General features: G+C 36.2%; 1 protein-coding gene across 2 annotated transcripts in view; it reads right to left on the bottom strand.

The window, feature by feature from the left end:
• The window catches only part of TRPM7 (transient receptor potential cation channel subfamily M member 7), a 51,451-nt gene that overhangs the window by 13,321 nt on the left and 15,899 nt on the right, over positions 1-22,231 (bottom strand). For both annotated transcript variants that reach the window (XM_083870575.1, XM_083870576.1), the window contains exons 2-23: positions 17,918-17,997; positions 16,493-16,531; positions 15,836-16,034; positions 14,501-14,714; positions 13,852-13,976; positions 13,134-13,305; positions 12,162-12,336; positions 11,288-11,411; positions 10,661-10,733; positions 10,279-10,379; positions 9,281-9,415; positions 8,418-8,471; positions 7,725-7,865; positions 7,101-7,235; positions 6,207-6,487; positions 5,510-5,738; positions 4,116-4,271; positions 3,835-3,978; positions 3,122-3,250; positions 2,169-2,453; positions 937-1,111; positions 246-378 (exon numbers count right to left, since the gene is read on the bottom strand). In XM_083870575.1, coding sequence (XP_083726701.1) covers positions 246-378; positions 937-1,111; positions 2,169-2,453; positions 3,122-3,250; positions 3,835-3,978; positions 4,116-4,271; positions 5,510-5,738; positions 6,207-6,487; positions 7,101-7,235; positions 7,725-7,865; positions 8,418-8,471; positions 9,281-9,415; positions 10,279-10,379; positions 10,661-10,733; positions 11,288-11,411; positions 12,162-12,336; positions 13,134-13,305; positions 13,852-13,976; positions 14,501-14,714; positions 15,836-16,034; positions 16,493-16,531; positions 17,918-17,997 — 3,299 coding nt within the window. The remainder of the gene's footprint in view (positions 1-245; positions 379-936; positions 1,112-2,168; positions 2,454-3,121; positions 3,251-3,834; positions 3,979-4,115; positions 4,272-5,509; positions 5,739-6,206; positions 6,488-7,100; positions 7,236-7,724; positions 7,866-8,417; positions 8,472-9,280; positions 9,416-10,278; positions 10,380-10,660; positions 10,734-11,287; positions 11,412-12,161; positions 12,337-13,133; positions 13,306-13,851; positions 13,977-14,500; positions 14,715-15,835; positions 16,035-16,492; positions 16,532-17,917; positions 17,998-22,231) is intronic.

Here is a 22,231-nt window from a genome sequence, read left to right as displayed (position 1 = left end):
AATGCCTTTAAATTTCCTTGAACTTCTGATTCCCCTGACCTCACAGATGTGATGTGAACCAGTCACATCACACACTTCACTAACTTAGCCATGGGCTTGCAGTGAGGAAGACCAGCCTTAGAACCTGAAAAAACTTCCAGGAAATGGGATTGCTTTGATCTGGCATCAGTTCTTGTCATCTTATTGCAATGAGATTGACACTTGTTCAACTATTAGCAAAAACTGACTGTTATCTATATACTTACTTGAAAAATGCAATCAGGAGATTAACCATGATGATGTACTGTACAAAGAGGTAGACAGCTTGAAGAAATGGGGTCAACCATGTTCCTGGGCCACAGAGATGAGCAACTTTTTCATCAGAATTATTTGCACAAACTGTGTTGGAAAAAAAAAGATACAGAGAAGACATGTACGTCTTTTAGAACTCCCAGGAGGTATAGACACAAAAAAAATCCCCTAAATTAAAAGGTCATTTACAGTTTGTAACAACCAACTATCATGCACTGGTTCTGCAGTTCCAAATGTCTCGATGCATTTAGGAACATGGTAGAAAAATACCAGAGACAATGTTTCTGGCTGATATCATACTGTAATCATATTATTGGCTTTTTTTAAAAAGCACAGTATACCACCACAGCCAAAATTTTGTCATGATAGCTGTGGGGCAGAATTCCAAAATCTTGCTAGGAATAGCCTTGAGAAAAATTGTAGTTATGTAGTTTTCATTCTAAGCCAATTAAGTTTTAGAAAAGAAAATGAAAAATCAGGTCACATAGTTATACAGCTGCCACCCACAAAAGGGAGATATTCCAATGAATGCAATCAATGCCAACAGTACTGGGACTTACATAAAATAGGAATTTCATAAGATTTTGGGAAGAACTTATCAGAATAAGTTCTCTCTTTACTTTCTTTATAATTGCAGTATCTTACCATCAATTTCATACGCATAGACTTCACCAAAAATCATCCAGTATGGATGAAACACGATATCTCTAGCAAGAGTCCAAGAGGGTGCCTCATCAGGATACAGTATTGCCTTCCTGGGAACACCAAAACTAAGTAGTACAAGTGCCATAATCACCACAATGTAAAACATGTTGGCCACCTATTAACACAAAAAAGTCAGTTAATCCATAAGGTCATAAATACGATCTCACAACTCTAAAAACTTCTACAGTGACAGCGTACACTTGAGAAATTCTATGTATTATATAAAGAAGAGTCCAGGACACAAATATTTCATTTAGAAAATAAATAACAAGCCCTGTTAAAAAAACCCAAAACTATTGAGTTTTTTGCTGTTTTTTCTTATAACATATTTAGTATCCTTGGCCAAAGGCAACTGAGCATATTTCCCTTTCAACTTGAATACTATTAGGTACATAAGAAGCAGCTGACAAAGAAGCATTCCTTCCTAAAGGTACTCAATAGCACAAAAACCAGAATTAGTTTTCCTAGGGCAGGAACACAGAACCTATGCCTCTTTCAAGAAATTAAAGTGAGCAATGGGCAACTTGATACCCTTGTTTTTAAGGAATGAACGGGTTCAATTTTGTAAGAAATTTTATGGAGGGAAGAAACAGAAAAACCCCTTCTGCATTCATATACACAGCTCTCAAGCCTTAAAATGGTTTTTTTTACATTTGGAATAGCTACTGACAGTAGAGCTAGATTATTTAATTTTAAGTTTAAACAATTTAAATATTTTTGTGTGAGATGACAAGAAGCACAATCTATTCCCAGTTTTTCACAGCACAAAACCAGCATGAAGGTGCTTACGACACTAAACAAGTTAAAAGTTTTGTCCTAAAGAACACAAAGGCTATAAATTTCACACCTAAATGGGAAGCTGAATTAAAAAAAAAAAGGCTTCATTATATTCATTAAAGTCTCTGACATTTGAGAACAAAACAGGCCAGAGAACAAAGATTTGCCATTTTTTTTACATTTGTGTAACAGGCATAGCTCCAAAAAAGAAGCCTTCTAATCAGTGCTTCTTTTGAAACCTGTAAGTTGTATTCCAGCTAGCTAATTCTGCACACCAAGTTGTTATCCTGTTACAGCAGGAGAAGAAACTGCTAACTAAATAAAACTACTGAGAGAAGTTGTAAATGAATGCAGCTGGGGGGAAAAAAAAAATCAGTAACAAACATAGTACTTACCATTTTCCCAATCATCATAACATAAGGGCCAGCCTGTTGATTTACAGCTAGAAAATCCAGTAATCGCACATACCAAAAAATTATATTGAGACAGTATGTTATTCTTCCAGCAACAAAGACGTAATTTTCTCTGTAAGTGTTTTCTCCAAAATTCCCCTTGGCTCCAAATCTCAATGCAAACCCAATGAAGAAAGTGACAATGGCAACTGTGTCACTGATATTGAAGTAATCACTGAACCACACTTTGATCTTCTGATTAATCTTCCCAGCCTCTGACATAAAAATCTGTAAAAGAAATGAAGGTCAGGACAGCTCATATTTATGGCACAGGGACCAACAGTCAAATATGTGAATAACTAACATTTTTATACTTGCAAAAACATAACAGCTATTCAAATGGTAACTCTTAAATGCTGAGCAATCAAAACCAGCATTTAACTGTGTCAGCTTCGCAACAAGGAAAGGAGAGTTTTGTTCTATCTAAATAATTTATTAAGGAATTTTGGATTTAGTGGGTCTTTGTGATGTTTTTATTCCTTTTGAGGCAGTTACTGTAACAAAAATGAACCCTACCTGCCTTCAGTTGAGCCTGAGGTACCAGGTTAAGGGACTAACTTCATCTCTCCCATTTAAAAATTATTACAGAACTTTTGTAGTCTCTTGCTGACCAGGAACATTGTAGTTATGATGGCTTTCCTGTGTCACTAAAGCTTTATTTTTGTTTTGATATCTTGGTCATAGCACAGTGGTGGAGCCTGCCTGACAAATAAATAAGCATTTTACCCACCTTGTTTTACAAGGCCTCCATCTAGCAGCCTTTAAAATAAAGGCATTGCATCATGTACTCTGATACTTGAAGTTTCTTCAGTTTTCTCGTTTACAGAATAATAGTTTAAAGCATACTGTTTTAACTGACAAAAAAAGACTAAAATCCCAGATTGTTACAGGCATACCTCACGAATTTTCTCAATTGCTGATGTGAAGATGTAAGCAATAACAATCCACTCCTGAACAGATGGCAATTCTTCCATTTTTACAAGAACTACAAATGTGTAGAGCATGAGGAATCCTAAGTACGCCAACTAAAAAACCAAATAAAACACATACATATAATTACTGAAGGATCTTTATAGATGTACCTAGAATCTTTTGATGTGGTTGCAATAAAAGCTTCAAGTAGGATTACAGGACTGTATTTACCCCTTTAAACAGACAAGTTATTATTTATAAGGGGATACAAACATTTTCATCTTAGAAAAGGAAAAACAACTGTAATAGGCTATTTATTGTTAGCAAAGCTGCACTCTTAGCACAGCTATTTTCCTTTAGTACAAATTCTAGCATTTTTATTACAGTGATTGAAACGAAGCTGTGCATGCACTTGAGACTAATACATGTTTATAGAACTGCTGCTAGCAACTGATGAAAATAATTACTCAGAACAGAATTTAAAAAAAAACCCAAACCACAGGGCACAGCATGTGCTTATGCAGTTTTATAAAATCAAGTATTTCTCTTTTCCAGCTCAGCAAGGTAAGGGTTTTTTTGTCTGCTTTTTGGAAAGTGTTTAACATTGATTCAGTCAGAGATCCATGTTGGGAAAATAACCCAAAAATCAGTGCTACATTTCCAAATTAAAAACACACTACACAGAAAAAAAACTCACCGTATTAAACCAAAACTTCACAATTGGAGCATGATAAAACGCATAAAACTTCTGTGTAATTGGGAGTCTTTTAGGCTTTGCTGGAGTCTCCATGTCATGCTTTTCAAAAGTACTGTCCAAGATCCTCACTTCTTTAAAAACCTCCTAAAATAAAAAAGGACTGTTAACTTCCCACACAAAAATACATACTTTCTGGCACTAAATTTCATTTCTTTGACTTAAAAATGTAATTATTTAAGTGAGGAATGTTGTTTTTAATACCTCCCTCTGCCCCACATTACCATAGGTATTTCATCTGCTGCAGTCTGGAAGTTGTTCTCACTGTCATCCATTGCCATTTGATGTGCATCTTGAGACTGAGGAATATGTGACATTTCAGCCTTGGTCTTATATTCCAACAGCAGTATAGCAGGAGGGAGCAGAATACTCAGTATCACCTGGAAAAGATGAAGACTAAGTGTAAATAGTTCACAATTACTTTAAAGCATCAGAATACACCAACACACAGAATAGCCTCTGAAAATGTATTATCTAAATTTCACTTGCTTGCTATTGAGGGGAAAAACATAGAAAAATAATTAGTTGTCATTACTTGTATATACACTTAAGAGCTTAGAATCACATATACAGAGTGTTTCTTGACTTGAAGACATAGGAAATGGAAAAAACCATGAAATTCCAAAATTCAAAGCTACTAGAAAGAATGTACTCCAAGCCTGAAGATAGAGATATATTGGGTTCACACTCTGTTATTTAATCCACTCCCAGAAACTCTGGAACAGTGTATTGTTAAAGTGTATTTTAAAAGCATATAAAAGGTTGTGGTTTGTGGGGGAGAGGGGAGTGGTGTATGTTTTGTTTGGGGTTTTTTTTCTTTCAATTTATGATAAAAAAAATGAGCTAAGGTATAGATGAAGAGAGTAAGTGAAAGCTATTTACTGTCATTAGCCTGTTACAAAGCAAGCAAGAAAACAGTTAATCAGTTATCAAAGAGGATTTTAGTAGGTCACAAGTTAAATGATGCTTGTAGATATTTTGTAGGAAAGTTGTATTTCACTATATTTCTAGCAACAATTAGGTTTTGGTACCTAATTTCTCAAAGAAATATGCAACTCCCATTTTGGTTCAATTGATCTATATCAATTATCTCTTGTCTAGATCATAACTGATCTATATCACACAAAGGGCACCACTGGAAAACCTGTCCCAAATTTGCCTACCCTTGTTTTGTTCTGTGCCCTGCTTCTGCTCAATTCCTCCAAAACAGGATATTCATAAAGTTTTTTTACATTAAGTCTTATGTGCCCCCTGTAAAAAGCCAAAACGCAGTCTTACAACAGGTTTTCCATCTGTTAAGGGTTGTTACTACTATGTTTTTAGTAGTGGATTAGTATTCATATGATCTCTTTACGCCTCTGATTAAAGGCTACTTGCCTGGTTTTTGCCTTCTATATTTCTGTACCTTATTTGAAAAGATAATAGAGTGTCAAAAGAAGTGTTTACAACAAATATTCCAGTTTTGATTATGTTATAGGAGACTGGTTTACAGGATTTATTAATAAAAGCTATAGTTGTGAAAGCTTTACACTAACAGCATTTAAATACACACTTTCCTTCCCTTTAAACACAAACTCCATTGACCCTTTTTACATGAATAAACTGCAACAGTACTTACTTTGTACCATGAATTCTTCCTCATGTTCAGCCTTCCCATCCACATATCCGATAACAACATCTGTGTGCAAGTGTGTGCTACAAATGGACGGAGCCTCGAGGACACTGCCAGCTTCAGACAAGTGGAGTTGCTCCAGTTTTTAAGCTCATAAGTCAGTAATTTCATTGCCATGGTTTCATCTTGTCGGAAGGACTGCTCTAACAGCTCAACTGCCAGCTGACCAAACTCGCTAAAATGAAGAAAAAAGCAAGACAAAATATAATATCTATAGAAATGACCATCAGTTTAGCATGAATTTTCTTGCAAATTCCCAACTTGCACAACCTGAAGTGACTATTATTTGTCCCTTCTGTACAGATCCACTGTAATTTGTAACTACAACACACAAATCTGTGACTTCTGTTAAAAACATACACGTGCTAAAACAGCTATTAAAACACTCACAGAAATTATACAGAAGAAAACAGCACACCAAGTCTCCTTTTATTTGACTATAAATCAAGACTTTTAACAGACCTCAAGAAAGAGTAATAATATATAATATAAAGCTTCTACTAGAGTTCCACTTAAACCTTTTTGCAAACATAATCGTTTTCAAGTGTGCTACTAGAACAACTTGTGTTTTGTTCATAAGTAGCACACCACTTCCATTGCAGATGTCAAGAAAAATATCTTGAACAATAGAAATGTAATTTACTTGGAATACTGTTTCAGTTCTTCCGAAGTATCATCCACAAGGTCACTTTGTTTCGCCTCATATGCCATGGACCGATAGACTTTGCAAGCCACCAAAGCTTTGGCCATGGACTCCTCGCCGTGCTGCCAGAAGAAAAGGGCCATCTTCTGCCTCTTCATCAGCACTGCCCACAGCAACAGCTCATTCAGAGGATAAGCAAAACGTCTCGTTTCAGGATCATCTATGTCAACTATTTCATCTTTGGTTCTTTTCTTTTTTCCCTCTTCTGCACCAGTGTCAATCTTTAAAATAAAACCACAAAGTCATATTTTAAGTCGCTATGCTTGGTCATGATGTAACTTGAAATAAAACAGTGAGTGATCCAACACAAAATTATAAATAATTATTAAAAGAAAAAAGAAAATTTTTCAAGACTTGAAAAGCAGTTGGAACTTTTGTTCAAAAACTTCAGCTGAGTACGATTCATTTTAATAACTATGAGACTGAATTAATTTGAATTATAGATCAAAGAGAAGCCATAACTAATATACCTACATACAAATAAAAAAACTCATGGAAACTGCTTGTAGTAGTAACAAATCTTGCTCCATCTATCAAGCCATGTGAATTCCACCCTCATTACTAAAACTCTGTCTAAGATAAGCTTTTTGGTTCCTAACACATCAAACAAAGCCTGTCCACAAGACTATCTACAGAAAGAGAAACACCTTTTACAGAATCCCATAAAAAAGCTGCAGTTTAGAAACAAGTACAAAAGCAAGGTTGAAATTCCAGCTTTACCAAAGTCAATGCAATTGCTGCTGCTCACACTCCAGTGGCACTTGGATTTCCAGCAGTCTCCTCACCCTTAGCTACTTGAAATAAACCCCACGGTGCTCCCCTCACAACCCTCACCTTTGGTTTGTACGGCTGTGCTGTTTTGATGAAATGATTATGGCGCATTTTTTCTTTCTTGTCTGCCCTGTTACCAAAAGACTCATGGCTTTTACACATCTGAGGAGTAGTACTTGAAGGATTTCGCCCAGATCTCTGCAAAAAGTAGGAGGGGTTTGGTTACTGAAATATAGAGAACTCATATTAACTTATTAACAGCACAACCAGAATTCTCACTGGATATTTAACACGGTTTCTTGTTTGTTTTCATTATTTTTAAGAAGTCACTAAGTGGGTAGTTATACTTGTTGGTTAGTGTAGCTTGCACAAGAAGCTAAAATAGCTGCATCCCAAGCCCTAGTGAAACTGCATGTGTAGTGTCCATTCTCCCCCAATGAGTAGGAAAAGAGGGAATCACAAAGAAGGAATTAGGATATGCTAGAATAAAGTTGAGGAGAACAAAACCTGTTGTTTGCCCTCAGTCCCAAGACAGTTCTCAGCTGCCCTCACAGCCCTTACTACATTTAAAAGAGCCAGTCCATTGACAGGATGAACAAACCAACATGGATTCAATCATTCTACAAAACACAAAGGTTTGAGTTCTTTCACTGGAGAACCAACGGGCTGTTACCCACGTGCACGTACCCGATTGTTCCCGCTGAGACTGTTGTATATCGCCCTAAAGCGTTTCCTTGTGTAGGTGCATCTGTAGGTTCCTCCCATCAGATATTCAATAACCAGCCCCACATCGATCAGGTTGATTTTATACCCTGGAGGAAGATTTCCCTAGGAATAGAAAAGGTATTTTGACTTTTTCAAGGTATAATATTAAACGTGCTTAGAGTATTTCTACATGTTTTATCACAGCTCTAAATAATAATAAAAAAAAAAAAAAAGAAGCTTTTCATTATAAAAAAACCCTTCAACACCAAAGCCAAAAAGCATCTACATGGCTCAACAGTTATTATTTTTAAAGAAAGACCAGGTTATACCTTCTACATGAGTTCCCCTAACAGAATAGATACTCATTCCATTGCTGGGGGAGGCACTGGGGTTTTTTTGTCTATTGTTTTAACAGCCAAAATTTCTCTATGCTGGGAGCAGCAGCTTTCAATCCCCCCAAGAAGGAAAATAATCAAAAGAAAGATCAAAGACAACACTCTTTAGGTTTAACATCTTTTAGGCAACAGAAGCATTGTAAACTACTAAAATGTCTGCAGAGGTAGCTTATTACTTAAAATAAAATAAAATTAAACTGCAGATCAAATTGATAGTCAAATACAAGAAATTAACAAAAAATAACCGCTACTTTGACGGATTTTTACAAGGACACCATACCTGTTTGACATCTCGAACAAGATGAAAGAGTGTTGGGTTAGTTGGGCCTTGTTTCTTTGTAACAAAAGAGAGGGAAAATTCAGAATAAGAAATTAGCATGCAACAGCAATACCATAAAAGGTTTATTTTAAAATTAATTTAGAATATAAAAATATAATAAAATATAAATAAGTATAATAAATAAATAAACTTTTCAAGGAGGCTTCTCTACAGAGCCTTATTAGCTAAAGAATTTATTGCTTCTTTCTTTTTTTTGTCAAAAGCACATAGCAAGACTATAAACACAAACCTAAGCCATATTTGTGTACTACTCACATCAGCTAATTTTTGGTGGAAGGTTCTTTGTTCTGTCTTTGGATACTGTTATCAAAATTACCTTGGAATTCTTAGATCAACACCTACAGCAACAAAATTTTTCTAAGTAATAATTATAACTATGCAGGTAGACAAATTAAACTCTTTCTAGAACTATTATGATGTTAACTGCTACAGACAGACTCTATCCCATGAAGCCCTACAGATCTCAGATCCTGGGCACAAGTTTCACCCACGTAACTTTCTCTCATTCTCTTGCCCACTGTGGTTTGCAGACTTTGTGTGTCCATAACAGAGCTGCAATTTTCCCTTTAGTGTCCATCCCCTCCATCAAACACAGATGAACACCCTGCTGACAGACAATTCTGGTGCTGCTGGGGCCACGCACAGCAGCCAACAGCAGCCACTTCCCCACTCTGACCTCGTGCACAGGAGCCTTCCCTACCAACACCCACAACCTCCAGACTGCTGCACACGAGCCAGGACACAACAGGCTGAGCAACTAAAAATCTGCTCTAAAAGCAGCTAAAAAGCAATAATTTACTTACTGTGTTATAAAGTTCCTCCAGCCTGGGAATTGTAAGAAATTTGTGCATGCTAACTCCATTTTCAATCAGAAGTTTCACAAATGCAACTCTATCCATCACGAGGGCATCCAACATAGCCTGTTCCAGGGAGCCAACCTACAACAAATAAGCAAAAAGGTAGAGCCTAGACAGTGCCAGTAAAAAGGTGAACCTAGCTAATGTATCAACCTCCTTTATTTAGAGGGCTGGAAAAACCTTACATGTCTATAAATATGTCATCCTTGGTTCTGAATATCCCCTGAACTTCACACAATTACAGGATGAGAGGATACCCTGAAGACTTGAACTGTTCCATAGGTACTGCCTACTGAGACAGTGGGACTAAGGAGACTTTGGTTTAACATAATTGAGGTGTTCTCATAGGCTGATATTGGATCAAACAAAAAAAGACATAAAATATCTAAAGCACAATTTGCTTCAAAGATGTCCAAACCATCATGGCAATCAATAAACCTTACACACTATGTTCTTCTGACTGCATACTCAATCAGCTCATGTTTTATTTTTTACAGTAATAGGGAGAAATGGCAAGAGCCACCAGGTAGTTCTTAAACTCATTTTCAAACTACAAAGCCCAGACATTTTGTCCCTCCCTCAAAAGACACTGCAATGCTGCCAATAGTGCATTTTACCAGATACTTTGTAAGAACTTTCTAGGGCCACACAATTGTAACAAAGAAAAAGCATCTGACTAACATGAGAATTCCACATTTTGTAATGTATTTTCTCTCCTAGTTATTCAGAACAGTTAGCACATTTCTAAAATTTTTGGACCACTTTCAAATACATAATAGCAAAACAGCTTTAAGGCTATGCAGTACACCCAAATTACTGTCTCAAAATAAATGTGTCAGCATTCCAAAGACTCTCTCCACAGAAGTCAAGATTCATCCTTTACAGTGAATAGTGCTTCTCTCTATTAGGAATTACCATTCTGCTTAATCCAAACCATTACATACCAGCCATTGTTGCCCATAAACAAAAACATGATTTTTGGCTATGTCAACTCTGTCCCATGCAAGTGTAAGAACAAGCTGGTCAAATGCAGATGCATTCGTGCCTTAAGAAGCAAACACATAGAAGAAAAATTAAAATTAATTATAATGCAAGATAATAAACATTCCTGCTTTCTAAAAAGGCCAAATCAACCAATCCACCACAAATTATGTTGTATATGTCATCATTTATGTCACATTATAGCATTATTCAATGAGAATACAGACATTTATTTGTTTTAAACCTTACAACTCCTATTGGTATTTTTTAAATAATCCATCACATAAACACTAATCAATAATATCAATCAATAGTTCCAAATGTCCTCAAAAAATTAAGTCTCACCTTTTAACAATGCTGTAAGTATTGCAACATCAATGTCCTGATGTTCATCTGACCCAATATGAAAAACTGTAATCTGTCCAAAATGGCAAAAATAGGGAAAACATATTTGAAAGTTGTTTTCAGGCAAAGGTGATTGGCTTCAATCTTTTAAATAATTTTCAATTCCTGACATAAAAGGAACCTTATCTTCAATGCAATTTGAAGCTTGTCTATGCTCAATTTAAACATTTACTGTGCATTCTGATTAGTTTTCCTAAGTAGGAAACTTCAATTAATTTGAACTTCTTTTCCTCCTGTGATTACAATTCACTGCTGTCTATAACACAGTATCCTGTTTACCTCTCCAGTCCATTACAGATTATGAGATTAACCTGACAGCAAACACAGTTAGCTGAATAAGGTAATTTTATATCTTACACAGCACAATGTGATATCCAAATGAGACACCGGTCCCTGAACTCAGGCTACACATAACCTCTATTAAGTGGTTTTGTTTTAAGCATGCAGTGATAGTATACCTTTATTAGCAGTCATAACTAAAAGACCCAAAAAAAGAAAAAAAATTGTATCATACATCCACAAATGCATGCACCTTGCACAAAAAAATTTATGGCAAGATCTACTTACCAGTTCTTTTTTTTTCATACATTCCAGCAGTGTCTGAAACAAATGAACTGCTTCACTTTGACCAAAGTTAAATGTCTTTTTGATGGTTGAAATGATTTCAGGCTCAGCACCCTCAGGAACATTCCTGAGATTGAAACAAACAAGCAGGAGAACAATTGTTTTAGATGAACAGTAAGAACAACAATGCATTTAATTAGTTTCAACATGTCCATTCAAAGTCCTGCTATCTATAAGCTTGTTACTGTTGCTGTGGCCAAACCTTGGGTAACCTTTAGAAAGAACTATAGGTTGCTTAATCTACAATCCTATACTACTGCTTCCTAAAAGTAATTCAACTCTCTCTCCCTTCTCCTTCCCATATTGAGTTCTGTGATATTCTCAACCAAAAGATTTTGACACAAAATAACAAGTAGTCACTCCTCTGAGTAAGACCCATTTGTGATCTTATCCTGGACAAAGCTGTTTGGTTTACAGCTACATTAGATCCCTGCCTCCTGAGGTAGCCTCTGCAACAAGGACCCAGTGTGTTTAAGGATTTATGCAAGCCTGACAACTAGTTAGAAATCACCAAGTATTGTGGAGCCCAAGCATGTCCCTTTTATTATTTGAAGCTCCACCCAAAACAGGCAAGTATTTTCTGCACTAAACAGAAAAAGCTTTTGTACAGATTCATGAAGAAACTGTCTCAGAACTCACCTGTGGATGACAGACATACATAGATGCCATGCATCTGCACATCTTGTCATTTATCTGCGTGTTACAACAACTGTCTGGACACCATCGTGCACTGTGTGCTTTGGGATGAGCCACTGTGGTCCCTCCCACCCCAACCCATTCAGTGGTGATGTGACAGTCTGGCACTGCTGGCACTCACCCCCCCTCCTCTGTTTGCTTGTGGACATAGGCCAGGATGTCTGCAGCTCTGCCAGTTCCTTCACACACCACCACGGGCACTGGAGGGCTCTCCTGGAGGAAGTCTAGAACTGTGAGGATGACATTGGGGCCACCTTCAAACACAAGTGCCACCACAGGCACACCTTGGCCAATTCCTGGAAAATGGCAAATAAATAATAAAACACATACAATGCTGTAAGTGAATGCTAAGGCCAGTTTTATGTATTTAATAAATCAGGTTTGTCCTTTTTATTGAATTAACATTAAAATGCTGCCTGCCAGACATTAACTGCTGGTAATGTACAGTTTCAAGCACTTTATGTTCTACAGCTGGGACACAAGCACTGCCAAGCAGGTCAATACAAAAGGATACACTCTATAAAACTGAACAGATTCCTCATAGAAACATTCATAAACTAATGCAGAAAACTGAAGACTTTTTCTTTATGGAAAAAAAAATTGCTCTCTTTTAATTTCCCCCAATAGTTTTCAAATGTAACAACAGATGCACAGTTGGAGCATAGGTACATGGGAGCCCTCCACTGATGGGAAATACTGCAAAGGCATTCCTATAAAGGTCAAAATACATGTGCTGCTCTACAACTCAGAAAACACCAAACTGCAAACTGTGAAACTGCAACTGATCAGTGTCAAAACCACTAATTATTCAGACCAACAATGTCTGACAAAACACCAAGACCTGAAGTGACTTACATCTGTTTTTACAATGTAAGTAGACAACTTCATTCAAAAAGGATTCCTCTGCAGTCCCAGAGAAGTTATAAATCTACCAGCAATAACTAGGGTCCAGAGCAGCTGCTGAAATTTGCAATTTTAAACTTGAAGTATAAACAAAAGTTTTCATTTTTTTATTTTGTCATTCAGATGTTTGGTGAAAACACCTTTTTCATTGAGACATAGTAATCAGCCCTCAGGCACCAGAATTACTTACTTGCATGGATCCGTTGCAAATTAATAGTTTTTTCCAGTTCTCTTCGCAGTTTAACTTCTGCTCCATACTTTCCAACTGTTCCATCATCCACCAGAATGAAATGGGAATGGAGGTTATTTAGGACGTTTAGTTTACTTAATGGATTTAACAAGGTCTGATATGGAGCAACCACCTAAGTGTAAGCACACAACAATGTCTTTACTTGCACAGATCCACACTTGTTTCTATGAAACTTAGCTAGACACAAAAACTGGTGGCTCAACAAGAAGCACTGACACATATAAGCATGCCTTGGATCAGGATACACCAACAGCTGCAACTCTGAACTTTGTTCAGGGAAGATCCTTTGAAAAGGTGTCTTTGGGGCAAATTTGTGACTTCTTTGGCAAACAGTAGCACTCAAGACTCCATATTAAAATTATTCAACTTATTATCCTCTCCAAATGTGAATTCTCTGTAATACTTTAGCATTTTTGTTATTTGATTCAGTAGTATCTGGAGGGAGAAGGATTGTACTTAAGAACAAGCGCCCCTTGTAGCACATTTGCATTTTGCAACTTGTTTACAGTAACGATCTTGCCTAAGTCACAGATGTCAGTGTATCCTCATAGTAAAGCAAGTATTCCAATGATGCAAAGCAAGGGAAAGACATGCTTGAGCAGATGTGTCAAAAGTAAATGAGGTAAATCATTATTTCAGTTAGGTAATGCATCCTTACATCTCTTCCAACAAGGTCGTTTCTGTTTTCAATCACTCCCCACGGAGCAATCCCAATAGTGCAAATCTTTCGAGATGATCTGGAAGCGTGTTCTCTTAGAGCATCACCAACATGTTTTGCAACACCTGTTCATGCATAAAAAGATTCCAGTGCGTTGAATGTCACATCTTACTAAGAATACATTTATTTAGGTAACTGGAACTTTAATTGTTTTATTTAGATAACCAGGCCTTTAAGGATCTGGAAACTTACTGACACACTACCAAAGAAAAGGCAGCAGGCTACATCTACAGAGAGGAAACAAAGTCATTCAACAAAACAAGTATTAGCCTAACAGGAAGAGTTTCCAGTACATTACTGTACTTCATTTAATCACATTAAACTCTCCCACAAAACCCAGAAAACAACCAACCCAAACAAAGCAAAGCCCAAATCCCAATCCCTCTATATGTTATTTCTCTTTTCCAGACAAAACAGTAGCCCACTTTCAAATACACATATTCAAAATGTATCATTTTCATTTCATTTGACCAAACTCATTCAAATTTACTTTGTTTTAGGATGAAGCAATGCATCCATACATTAAACCTTTTGGCTCTTATAAAACTGAAATTCAGTTAACTGTGCACATTCTTTGCTAGTTCCTTACCTGTGTTCACTCCTCCAGTTATAATCCAGGCTCCTGTGGTTACTGCAGCTTTGATAAGACCTTTTCCTAGCAACTGTTTGATTCGTGGGTGAAGTTCAAATTTCTGCATGCCCCCATGGACAGATATAACAAGCTTTGGCAACTCCATCTGCCATTCTTTAAGCATAAGTTGCAGAATAGCTTCAGGCTTAGTGTCGTATGACAATCGCACATACTGCAGGAACAAGAACAGAGTTAAAAGGTTCAAACGTGTAAAAAGATGAACCAGAATGTATTTCAGGATCTATTATTCAGTTTCTCAAAACATAGCAGATGCAATAAATGAACAAGTTTCCTTTATATCCTCTGTAGTCCAGATGACACAGTTTTGAAATCAAGTTTTGGAAAGGAAACAACAACAGAAAGGTCATGGTATTCCATCCTACTGGCACAGTGACCTAGAAAATTACTCTATGAAAGCACTGGATGATCTCTAAATTAGATGAAATTCAGAAGTATCTATAAAAGCTCTGCCATCTGCTGGAGAGGCTTTTGTGTCCCCTGCAAAGAGTTTCACAATTGCTTGGTTTTCCTTCCCTGTTCCTGGTGGGAAGGAAACCTACATTTTTCAAAAAAAAAACCTTTAAAACTGTCAACTTTTTAACACACTTATGTTTAACAGCATAAGATTAACTAGATGGTTGATCAGCTATAAAGCTGCCACATCATCAGTATGAGCCACTGCATAGAGGAGGGGATAGTAAGCAGAAATAGAACCCTTCCTGAATAAAGTTCTAAATAACAAAAAAAACCCCACTACTCCATTAAACTGGTTTGAGCAACCCCACTTGCACTCTGCAGAAGGAAGAAGAAATGAGTGTGGGCAGCCTGGAGTTTCTGTGCACCTGGAAAAGAGTTCACTGCAATTTTAAGCTACACTAATTACAAAGGAAGCCATATACTGCTATCAATAACATGAAAGAACCGTGCCAAGGGCCCTTCTGTCCCAGGGATGATCTGACCTGAAGTCCTTGGGGCTTCTGCCAGCTGCATAAGATCACAGCTCCCTCTCTCAAGCACTTTGGTTTGACCACAGGAGTGTCACTTTACAAGAACTCCCTTTGGCCTGTAACTGCATTTGCTTTAAACAATTTCTACCACAACTAAAAATCTTTTACAAATAGAAAGAATTCAAATCAACAAAAATGCTGGAATAGAAGAGGGCACTGGTTTGCCACAATAGAGGTGTTATTATTTTCAGTCTTTTATTTCAGAAGTTAAATGAAGCATTCAGCACCAACCTGGTTAGAAGAAGAAGAAAAAAAAAAAAAAGAAACAACAAAACATCATACATGCCTTAGCCCTGTAAGAATGAGAGCCACCCTGAAAGTTGATGACACCATAAGCATCAGTAGAGGTCTGTTCTGTATGTTTTTCTACGGACCATTCTTCTATCTCCTGGTTGCAGTTCTCACCCAGCTTCACATCGGAGTATTTCATGGCCAGGCTGGCAGTGAAACAAGCGTGTTGTCTGACCAGGCGGCCACAGCAGCACCTGCACCCACACACACCAACAATGCCCTGGTCAATACCACCATTGTAAGACAAAAAAACTTCCTTTATCTATAACAGGAATGGAATAGATTTAGAAAGCAAAGATTCTAAACATTAGATAAATCTCTTTTCCAGAGCAAGCCTTGTTGCCATAAACACCTACAGCGATAGTCAATTACAATACATATTGTTATGCAAAATACTGAAGCTCACTAAGGCAGCAAGCTGGAGGCCAGGAGAAATTGCTTCTTTGAAGCAAAGTAATTTATATAACATTTATAAATCTGTGACCTACTTACTGCAGACAGTTCTTTAAACATTAGTTATATTTCTTTTATATCTAACCTTTCATTGACTTGTCACTCACAATATTGATCAAAACTTTTGAAAATCCTATTATGAAAGCACTTACTTAATGAGAAAATATTCATAAATATCGTAATTACAAAGGCCTTTTACCTGACAAGTTGCTGACAAATCTGACATCCTGGAAGGCATCTGTAAGAAATATTTAAAGAAATGACTAAACTTCTCACATAATTCACACACAGCAGTGAGCAATTCACCGACAACCACAGGCCATTCTTAGAAACTGAAGGACAAAATGTGGTGGGAAAGTTGTAAAGTTGTAAGCTACAAATAGGTTAAACTGAAAGGGCAAGCGTTGAAGACCATTCTGTTCCTTGTTAAATGCTCTGGAAATTTTAACAGCTTCCTAATTGCTTTGTTTGCATTTGCAAATTTTCCATGTGCTGCAGTTGCGGCCATAAATTCTAAAAGCTTCTCATGTCACATGATTTCAAGGAGTGTGGTGAATTATTTACAATAATTTGAAAATTCTACAGTGTTTAGTTCTTTTTCTCTTCAAAAACAAAGTACTTAAATGAAAAGTAGTAACCTGCCCCAGTATAACAAGAGATTTATAAGTCTCTTTTGAGACTTTTAAATATATCTGAGATATAACTTTTTTAAAGAACAGAGTGAAATAGAAGTTCTCTCAAACTCAGAAGAAAAAGTGAACAATATAGGGTGACTAAACTGCCTTAAAAATAGCAATTCTGAGTGTATTTTCCATTTGATTTTATTTTATCTGTGACACAAATGTCATGACTATACATGTCAAACTCAATCATTGTAGGAACTCTTAAATTATACCTGTAACACTTGGTGAAAGTCAGCTAGATATACAGTAGAGTTATCACTAACTTGCTTGACTTCACACCTCTAATTTAAGATAAGGTAAAAACAGCATGTGAGATATGCAAAGTATTCTTAGCTTCAGCCTCCCCTTTAGAAACATATTTCCCCATTTCTCAGCCTAGTTTTCCTTTAAGAACTTAAGGATGAAAAATGATTACACATCACATGAAATCTGAACAGTTCTCATTTATCAGTTTTCCCCAGAAGCAAGTATTTCTTCAACCTTTCTTTTTTGAATTCTTTTCCCCACCAGAATTCTTTGTTTTCTTTATTCCTCTATGAATTCTTCACCCCTTTTGCCTCCACTGTCAGGTTGATTTTCGCACTTCACCCTACACTTACAATGATGTTTTTTAAATTCCAGTAGAGGAATCTCTATGAGACTTTCTGACTTGAGAAATTTCTTTTTCACACTCCTCTCCCTGTAAATAGACCACAGACATCAGTAGGAGGAGAGGTAAGAAGCAGCAAAGAGAACAGGGGAACGTTTTTTTTTGAGATTTCTGCAATGTCAAAGTACTTTCAGAAAAAGAAAATCCAATTCACAGAGCTACAATGCCCAGTCACAAAAGCACAAATCCAAGACAGTATTTCACACAAAAAAACAGTCCAATACTCATGAGAATACTGACTCTTTTTAATATTAAAGAGCCGCAACAAGTTCTTGCATCATTTCTCATTTACCTGTGGGGGTCTTTTGAACTTGGTATAATATACACACACTCCCTCTTCGTGAAAGTATTTTCTATCCAGGATTTCTGGGACTGAAAAACAAAAAATTTAATAGTATTAGAAAATACAAATCACATATCTTTGCAATGAAAAATGCTTTTTAAGGAAACAAAAGTTAGAATATGAGGGGTTTGCCCTCTAAAAACCTAACAACAAAAAAAAAAAATCTCACACATCTCTCCAAAAGTTGAGATAACCAGAATCATTATGTAATTTAAATACAAATAGTTTTAAATCAGAAGTAACATTTTTCAAAGCTAACATTCAAATAGCAAAAATTTTAATATGTAAAAAAATATGTATCCAAAAAAACCCCCATAAACAATTTTAATATACACTGTTACCCTATCTTGCTAAGAAAGAAAATCAGGTAAAAATTCTAAAAATTACCTTCACTAAATTGAGATAATACTAATTTCATCTATTTCCCTCTTTAATGAAGTAAAATTTTCATCTTGAAATTGTGGGGAAGGAACCTTTCTAACAACACTGGCAATCTTTTCAACTAGCAGTAAGTAGGTTATAACCTATGTTCATCAAGAAACTTTTCATTTCAGTAAATAAAATTGATTGGGATCTCTGAACTGTGTTCTAAGGTTAAACTTGAAACATGTTCTGAAACATGAAATTAAGGATGTTCACTACTTCAAATGCTTACTATTCTAATCACTGGACACAATTTCATTTTAGTTGCTTTAAACAACCACATTAACATTATCTTACATAATAATCTTAAGTTAGTTGCTAAACAACATCACAATGCATAACGCCCATGTCATGTTTCAGCAACACACTGGGAAAGAAATTCAGGCAGGACTTTTAGAAATTAAAAACATGAAAAAAATCTTGGAATGCTAATTTGCATCTTATGCAATATTAGTTTAAACCCTGAGATTACATTAAAATTACTTCATTGCTAACAGCAATGTACTACATTCTACCTTTAGAAAAATTTGATAAATTTGACGCTGTTTTATTTTACAAAGGGAAAAAAGACTGATGGATATTATTCACAGGTATCTAATCAGAGGTCTGCAGAAGTGATGAAGAAATTAAGGGGGGGTGGTTTGGATTATAAGAGAAGTTTAAACAAAGATGGATGCATTTTTTACTCATTTCAACTTCAACATCAGTTTAAGATAATACAAACAAGAATGTACCAGCTAATTTTAATAAAGACCCCCAGAAAACTGCTCCTGAACTGCCCATCCTCTTTCAAAACATTTCCCAGACTCAGCAGATCTTTCCTGCATTATTCATCATGATCACCTTCCAATATTTTGCCTTAATGAATTCTGATTATGAATTTATCACGACAGCAACAAACTGTTGCTCCAGATTCTCCGTTCACATTAAGAAGGCCAACAGCCTCTTCCGAGGAATAGGAAAAGTTGTAGAGTAAAGGCACTTCTCAAGAAAGGAGAAAAGATGCACAATCCATTGCAAAGAATCATGGAAGGAAAATCAAGACAATAGAATGAGCACTCACACAGTGCATTTTACATTTAAACTAATCCTTTTAGCACCTGGAATAAATTAAATAGCCAAGGTTATAATTTGTTGCTGTCCTAGCTCCTTTCCCTACAGATAGGAATGAATGCTGTAGCAAAGGAGAAAGAAGGCCTAGCAAGGGAAAAGCAGGATATTAAACATTATATGCAAATGGAGTGTTATGGAGGATTCTATTACACCTTTCCATTTATGGTCCTTTTCCCTCTTTTTTAGTGTGTTTTCTTTTCATTCTCCTTTGAAGCAGAACAAAGTGACTGAGCCTTAAGAGGCTTGTGAAAGAGATTTCTTCCTCTGCTGTCCTCAGAACTCACCTCTAATCTTTTAGTAGCGTCCCCTCAATTCTTTGGTAAGGAAAGTGCACCATCTACCTCAAAGGAGATGAGTATTTCCTATGATAACTTTGCCTTTGCTCTACCTTTATCAGATGGTTAGCACTGCTACAAAAACAAACCTGATATATGTGTATACGTACATTTATACATATATCATACTAAAGGTGTATTTTTACATATAGTAAGTAGTCCAAATTTTTAGATCTTTGTTAAGGGGATATTTTAAGCACTGTTAAGCTTTAGCCTTTGTGAGACAAATCCCAGTTCTGGAAGCTGCTTTCTCTTGCCTGAGTCCTCATTGCTTACACGGGAATTTTTGTATTTAATTTCTTAAAACTGAGCATTACTTTAACATTGCAGTAGTTTAAGCTTAACTCTGGAGATCCTCCAGAATATAAAAAGATACAGAAGAGAAATTTAATACTTAGATGTTTCAGCCAGCTGGCTAAAACCACACCTTGAAGCAGGAGATCACAGGCATAACACGTTAGATGTTAAAATCCAAAGAATATAAACCACAAGCAATTGCGTCAATTGCTCCACGCAATATTGTTTTATTATGAAGTGGTGATCAAAGCTGGGGACAAGGAACACTGGCTCACAATGTGCAACACCACTTCTCATAATAAACACTTCCTCAAACAAAAATACCCCAAAATGAAACAACTAACCATTCATCAATTTTTCTCTTAAAGAATGTAGTGTTAACCACTCATTGAGGATTTCTCTCAATTCTTCAGCAGTGCAAATATTTTCAGCACAGCATCACTACACCTACCAGTCACCCCAAGTCAGTTATTTATGTAGAAGAAGCTCTGTAATGTTACTAAAACGTACTTGGAACTTTTTGGTAAAATTAGACTCTCTCTAGAAGCATGCCTGTATGCCAATTAATCCTTACTGCAGAAGATTTTATACTGAATTTCCTAATTCTAGAGTCTTGTTTTCTTTTGAGAGGGGAAAACAAAAAAAACCAAAACCAGAACTTCCCCGCCCCCCCTTCCCCCAAAATAGGGGTAAAAATCACATTAAAAATGTAGGAAGTATTGTCTTCCAGGTAAATACGAACTATCATTACACAATGTTCCTGTGATGACCAGAAAAAGGAAGATGATATGAGGACACTGTTAAGTATGAATTAGTTGCAGCAGTTACCACTAAGAAATACTTCCTCATCACCTAAAGATTAAGTTAAAATAGGAGATCAAGTCAGAAGTCAAAAATCAATATGCAAGTTATCAGACTTTAAGAAAAATTGCCTACTCTTATTAAAGCTTTTTCATCATCTGAACAGGATACACAACTCCACCCCTCAAACTCTGTTTCCAGTAACAGGCAGCTCCCCGTGCTCCAAGTGCTCTGTTTTCCCAGTGTATTTTTAGAAGATGCACTTTACACCATGGCTAAGGCTAACATGGGGCAGGAGCCTTTTAGCAAAAAGCACAAGTAGCATCAACATATAGAGATCTACTTTTTAACTATTTACTTTCTTTCCTTTCAAAACTACATTTTGTGGGGGGAAAAAACTTAGTTTCCTATATTTTTTCTCCTGTGCATTCTCCATCTCTCAAGCTAAATTAAATTTAAGAAAAACTTTAATATAATTTATATTATTCCACAACTGCCTTCACTTTTCTCTTTGAGTGAGTCTATGAAAATTTCACCACATTAAGACCTCTCAGCAGACAATGCTGGCAGGATCTTGTCTATACACATAAAATTTCTCAACTATTACCTTTCTGGATATACAGAGATTTGATTCAATCATCTAGAAGAGATATACTCACTCTGGGATCATGATTAAAAGAAATACTTCACACTATTTTAAATAAATATGTCCTCTCCCAACAGTTTCACCAATGCTGAAAAAATTCTAATTGCTATTTAAAACAAAACTTATACAAGTACTTGCTGAACTACAAACTCAAGAGAATGTGCCTAATTATTTCTGACTTCTGGAAGCATCTAGGTACCAAGGTAATCCCATGGCTTTTTTTCACAGGTGGAAGTTTTACCATAACCATTTTAATATTAGCTATGTTTGATTCAGCAACAGCATTAACACTCCAAAGCTCCAGTAACAGAGATTATTTAAATGTACCTGCTCAAGATTTATATGTTATCTTTACTGAAATTCACACTAGATAACTTTAGCAACTCTCTTTGTAGAATGAAATTTTTACTACAAACTATAATTTCAAGTTTTGCATGTAGCACGTGCAATAAGAAAATTATTGTTATTATTAATAACAACCATCACCAAAGTATGAGATCAGGTTTCAAAAATAAAAACCAACCACCTACCACTCTCTCCCCTTCAGCTCACATGTTTTAAAGAGCCTCTCATTCAACTTATTTTAATAAGAAGACAATTAAGTTCTAGCAATTGATGCACAGCAATAGGCAAAGCCTTATCAAGCTG

This window comes from Zosterops lateralis (assembly GCF_965231275.1).
Source record: "Zosterops lateralis genome assembly, chromosome: 13".
Taxonomy (NCBI): Eukaryota; Metazoa; Chordata; class Aves; order Passeriformes; family Zosteropidae; genus Zosterops; species Zosterops lateralis.
This window is presented reverse-complemented; position numbering and strand designations above follow the sequence as displayed.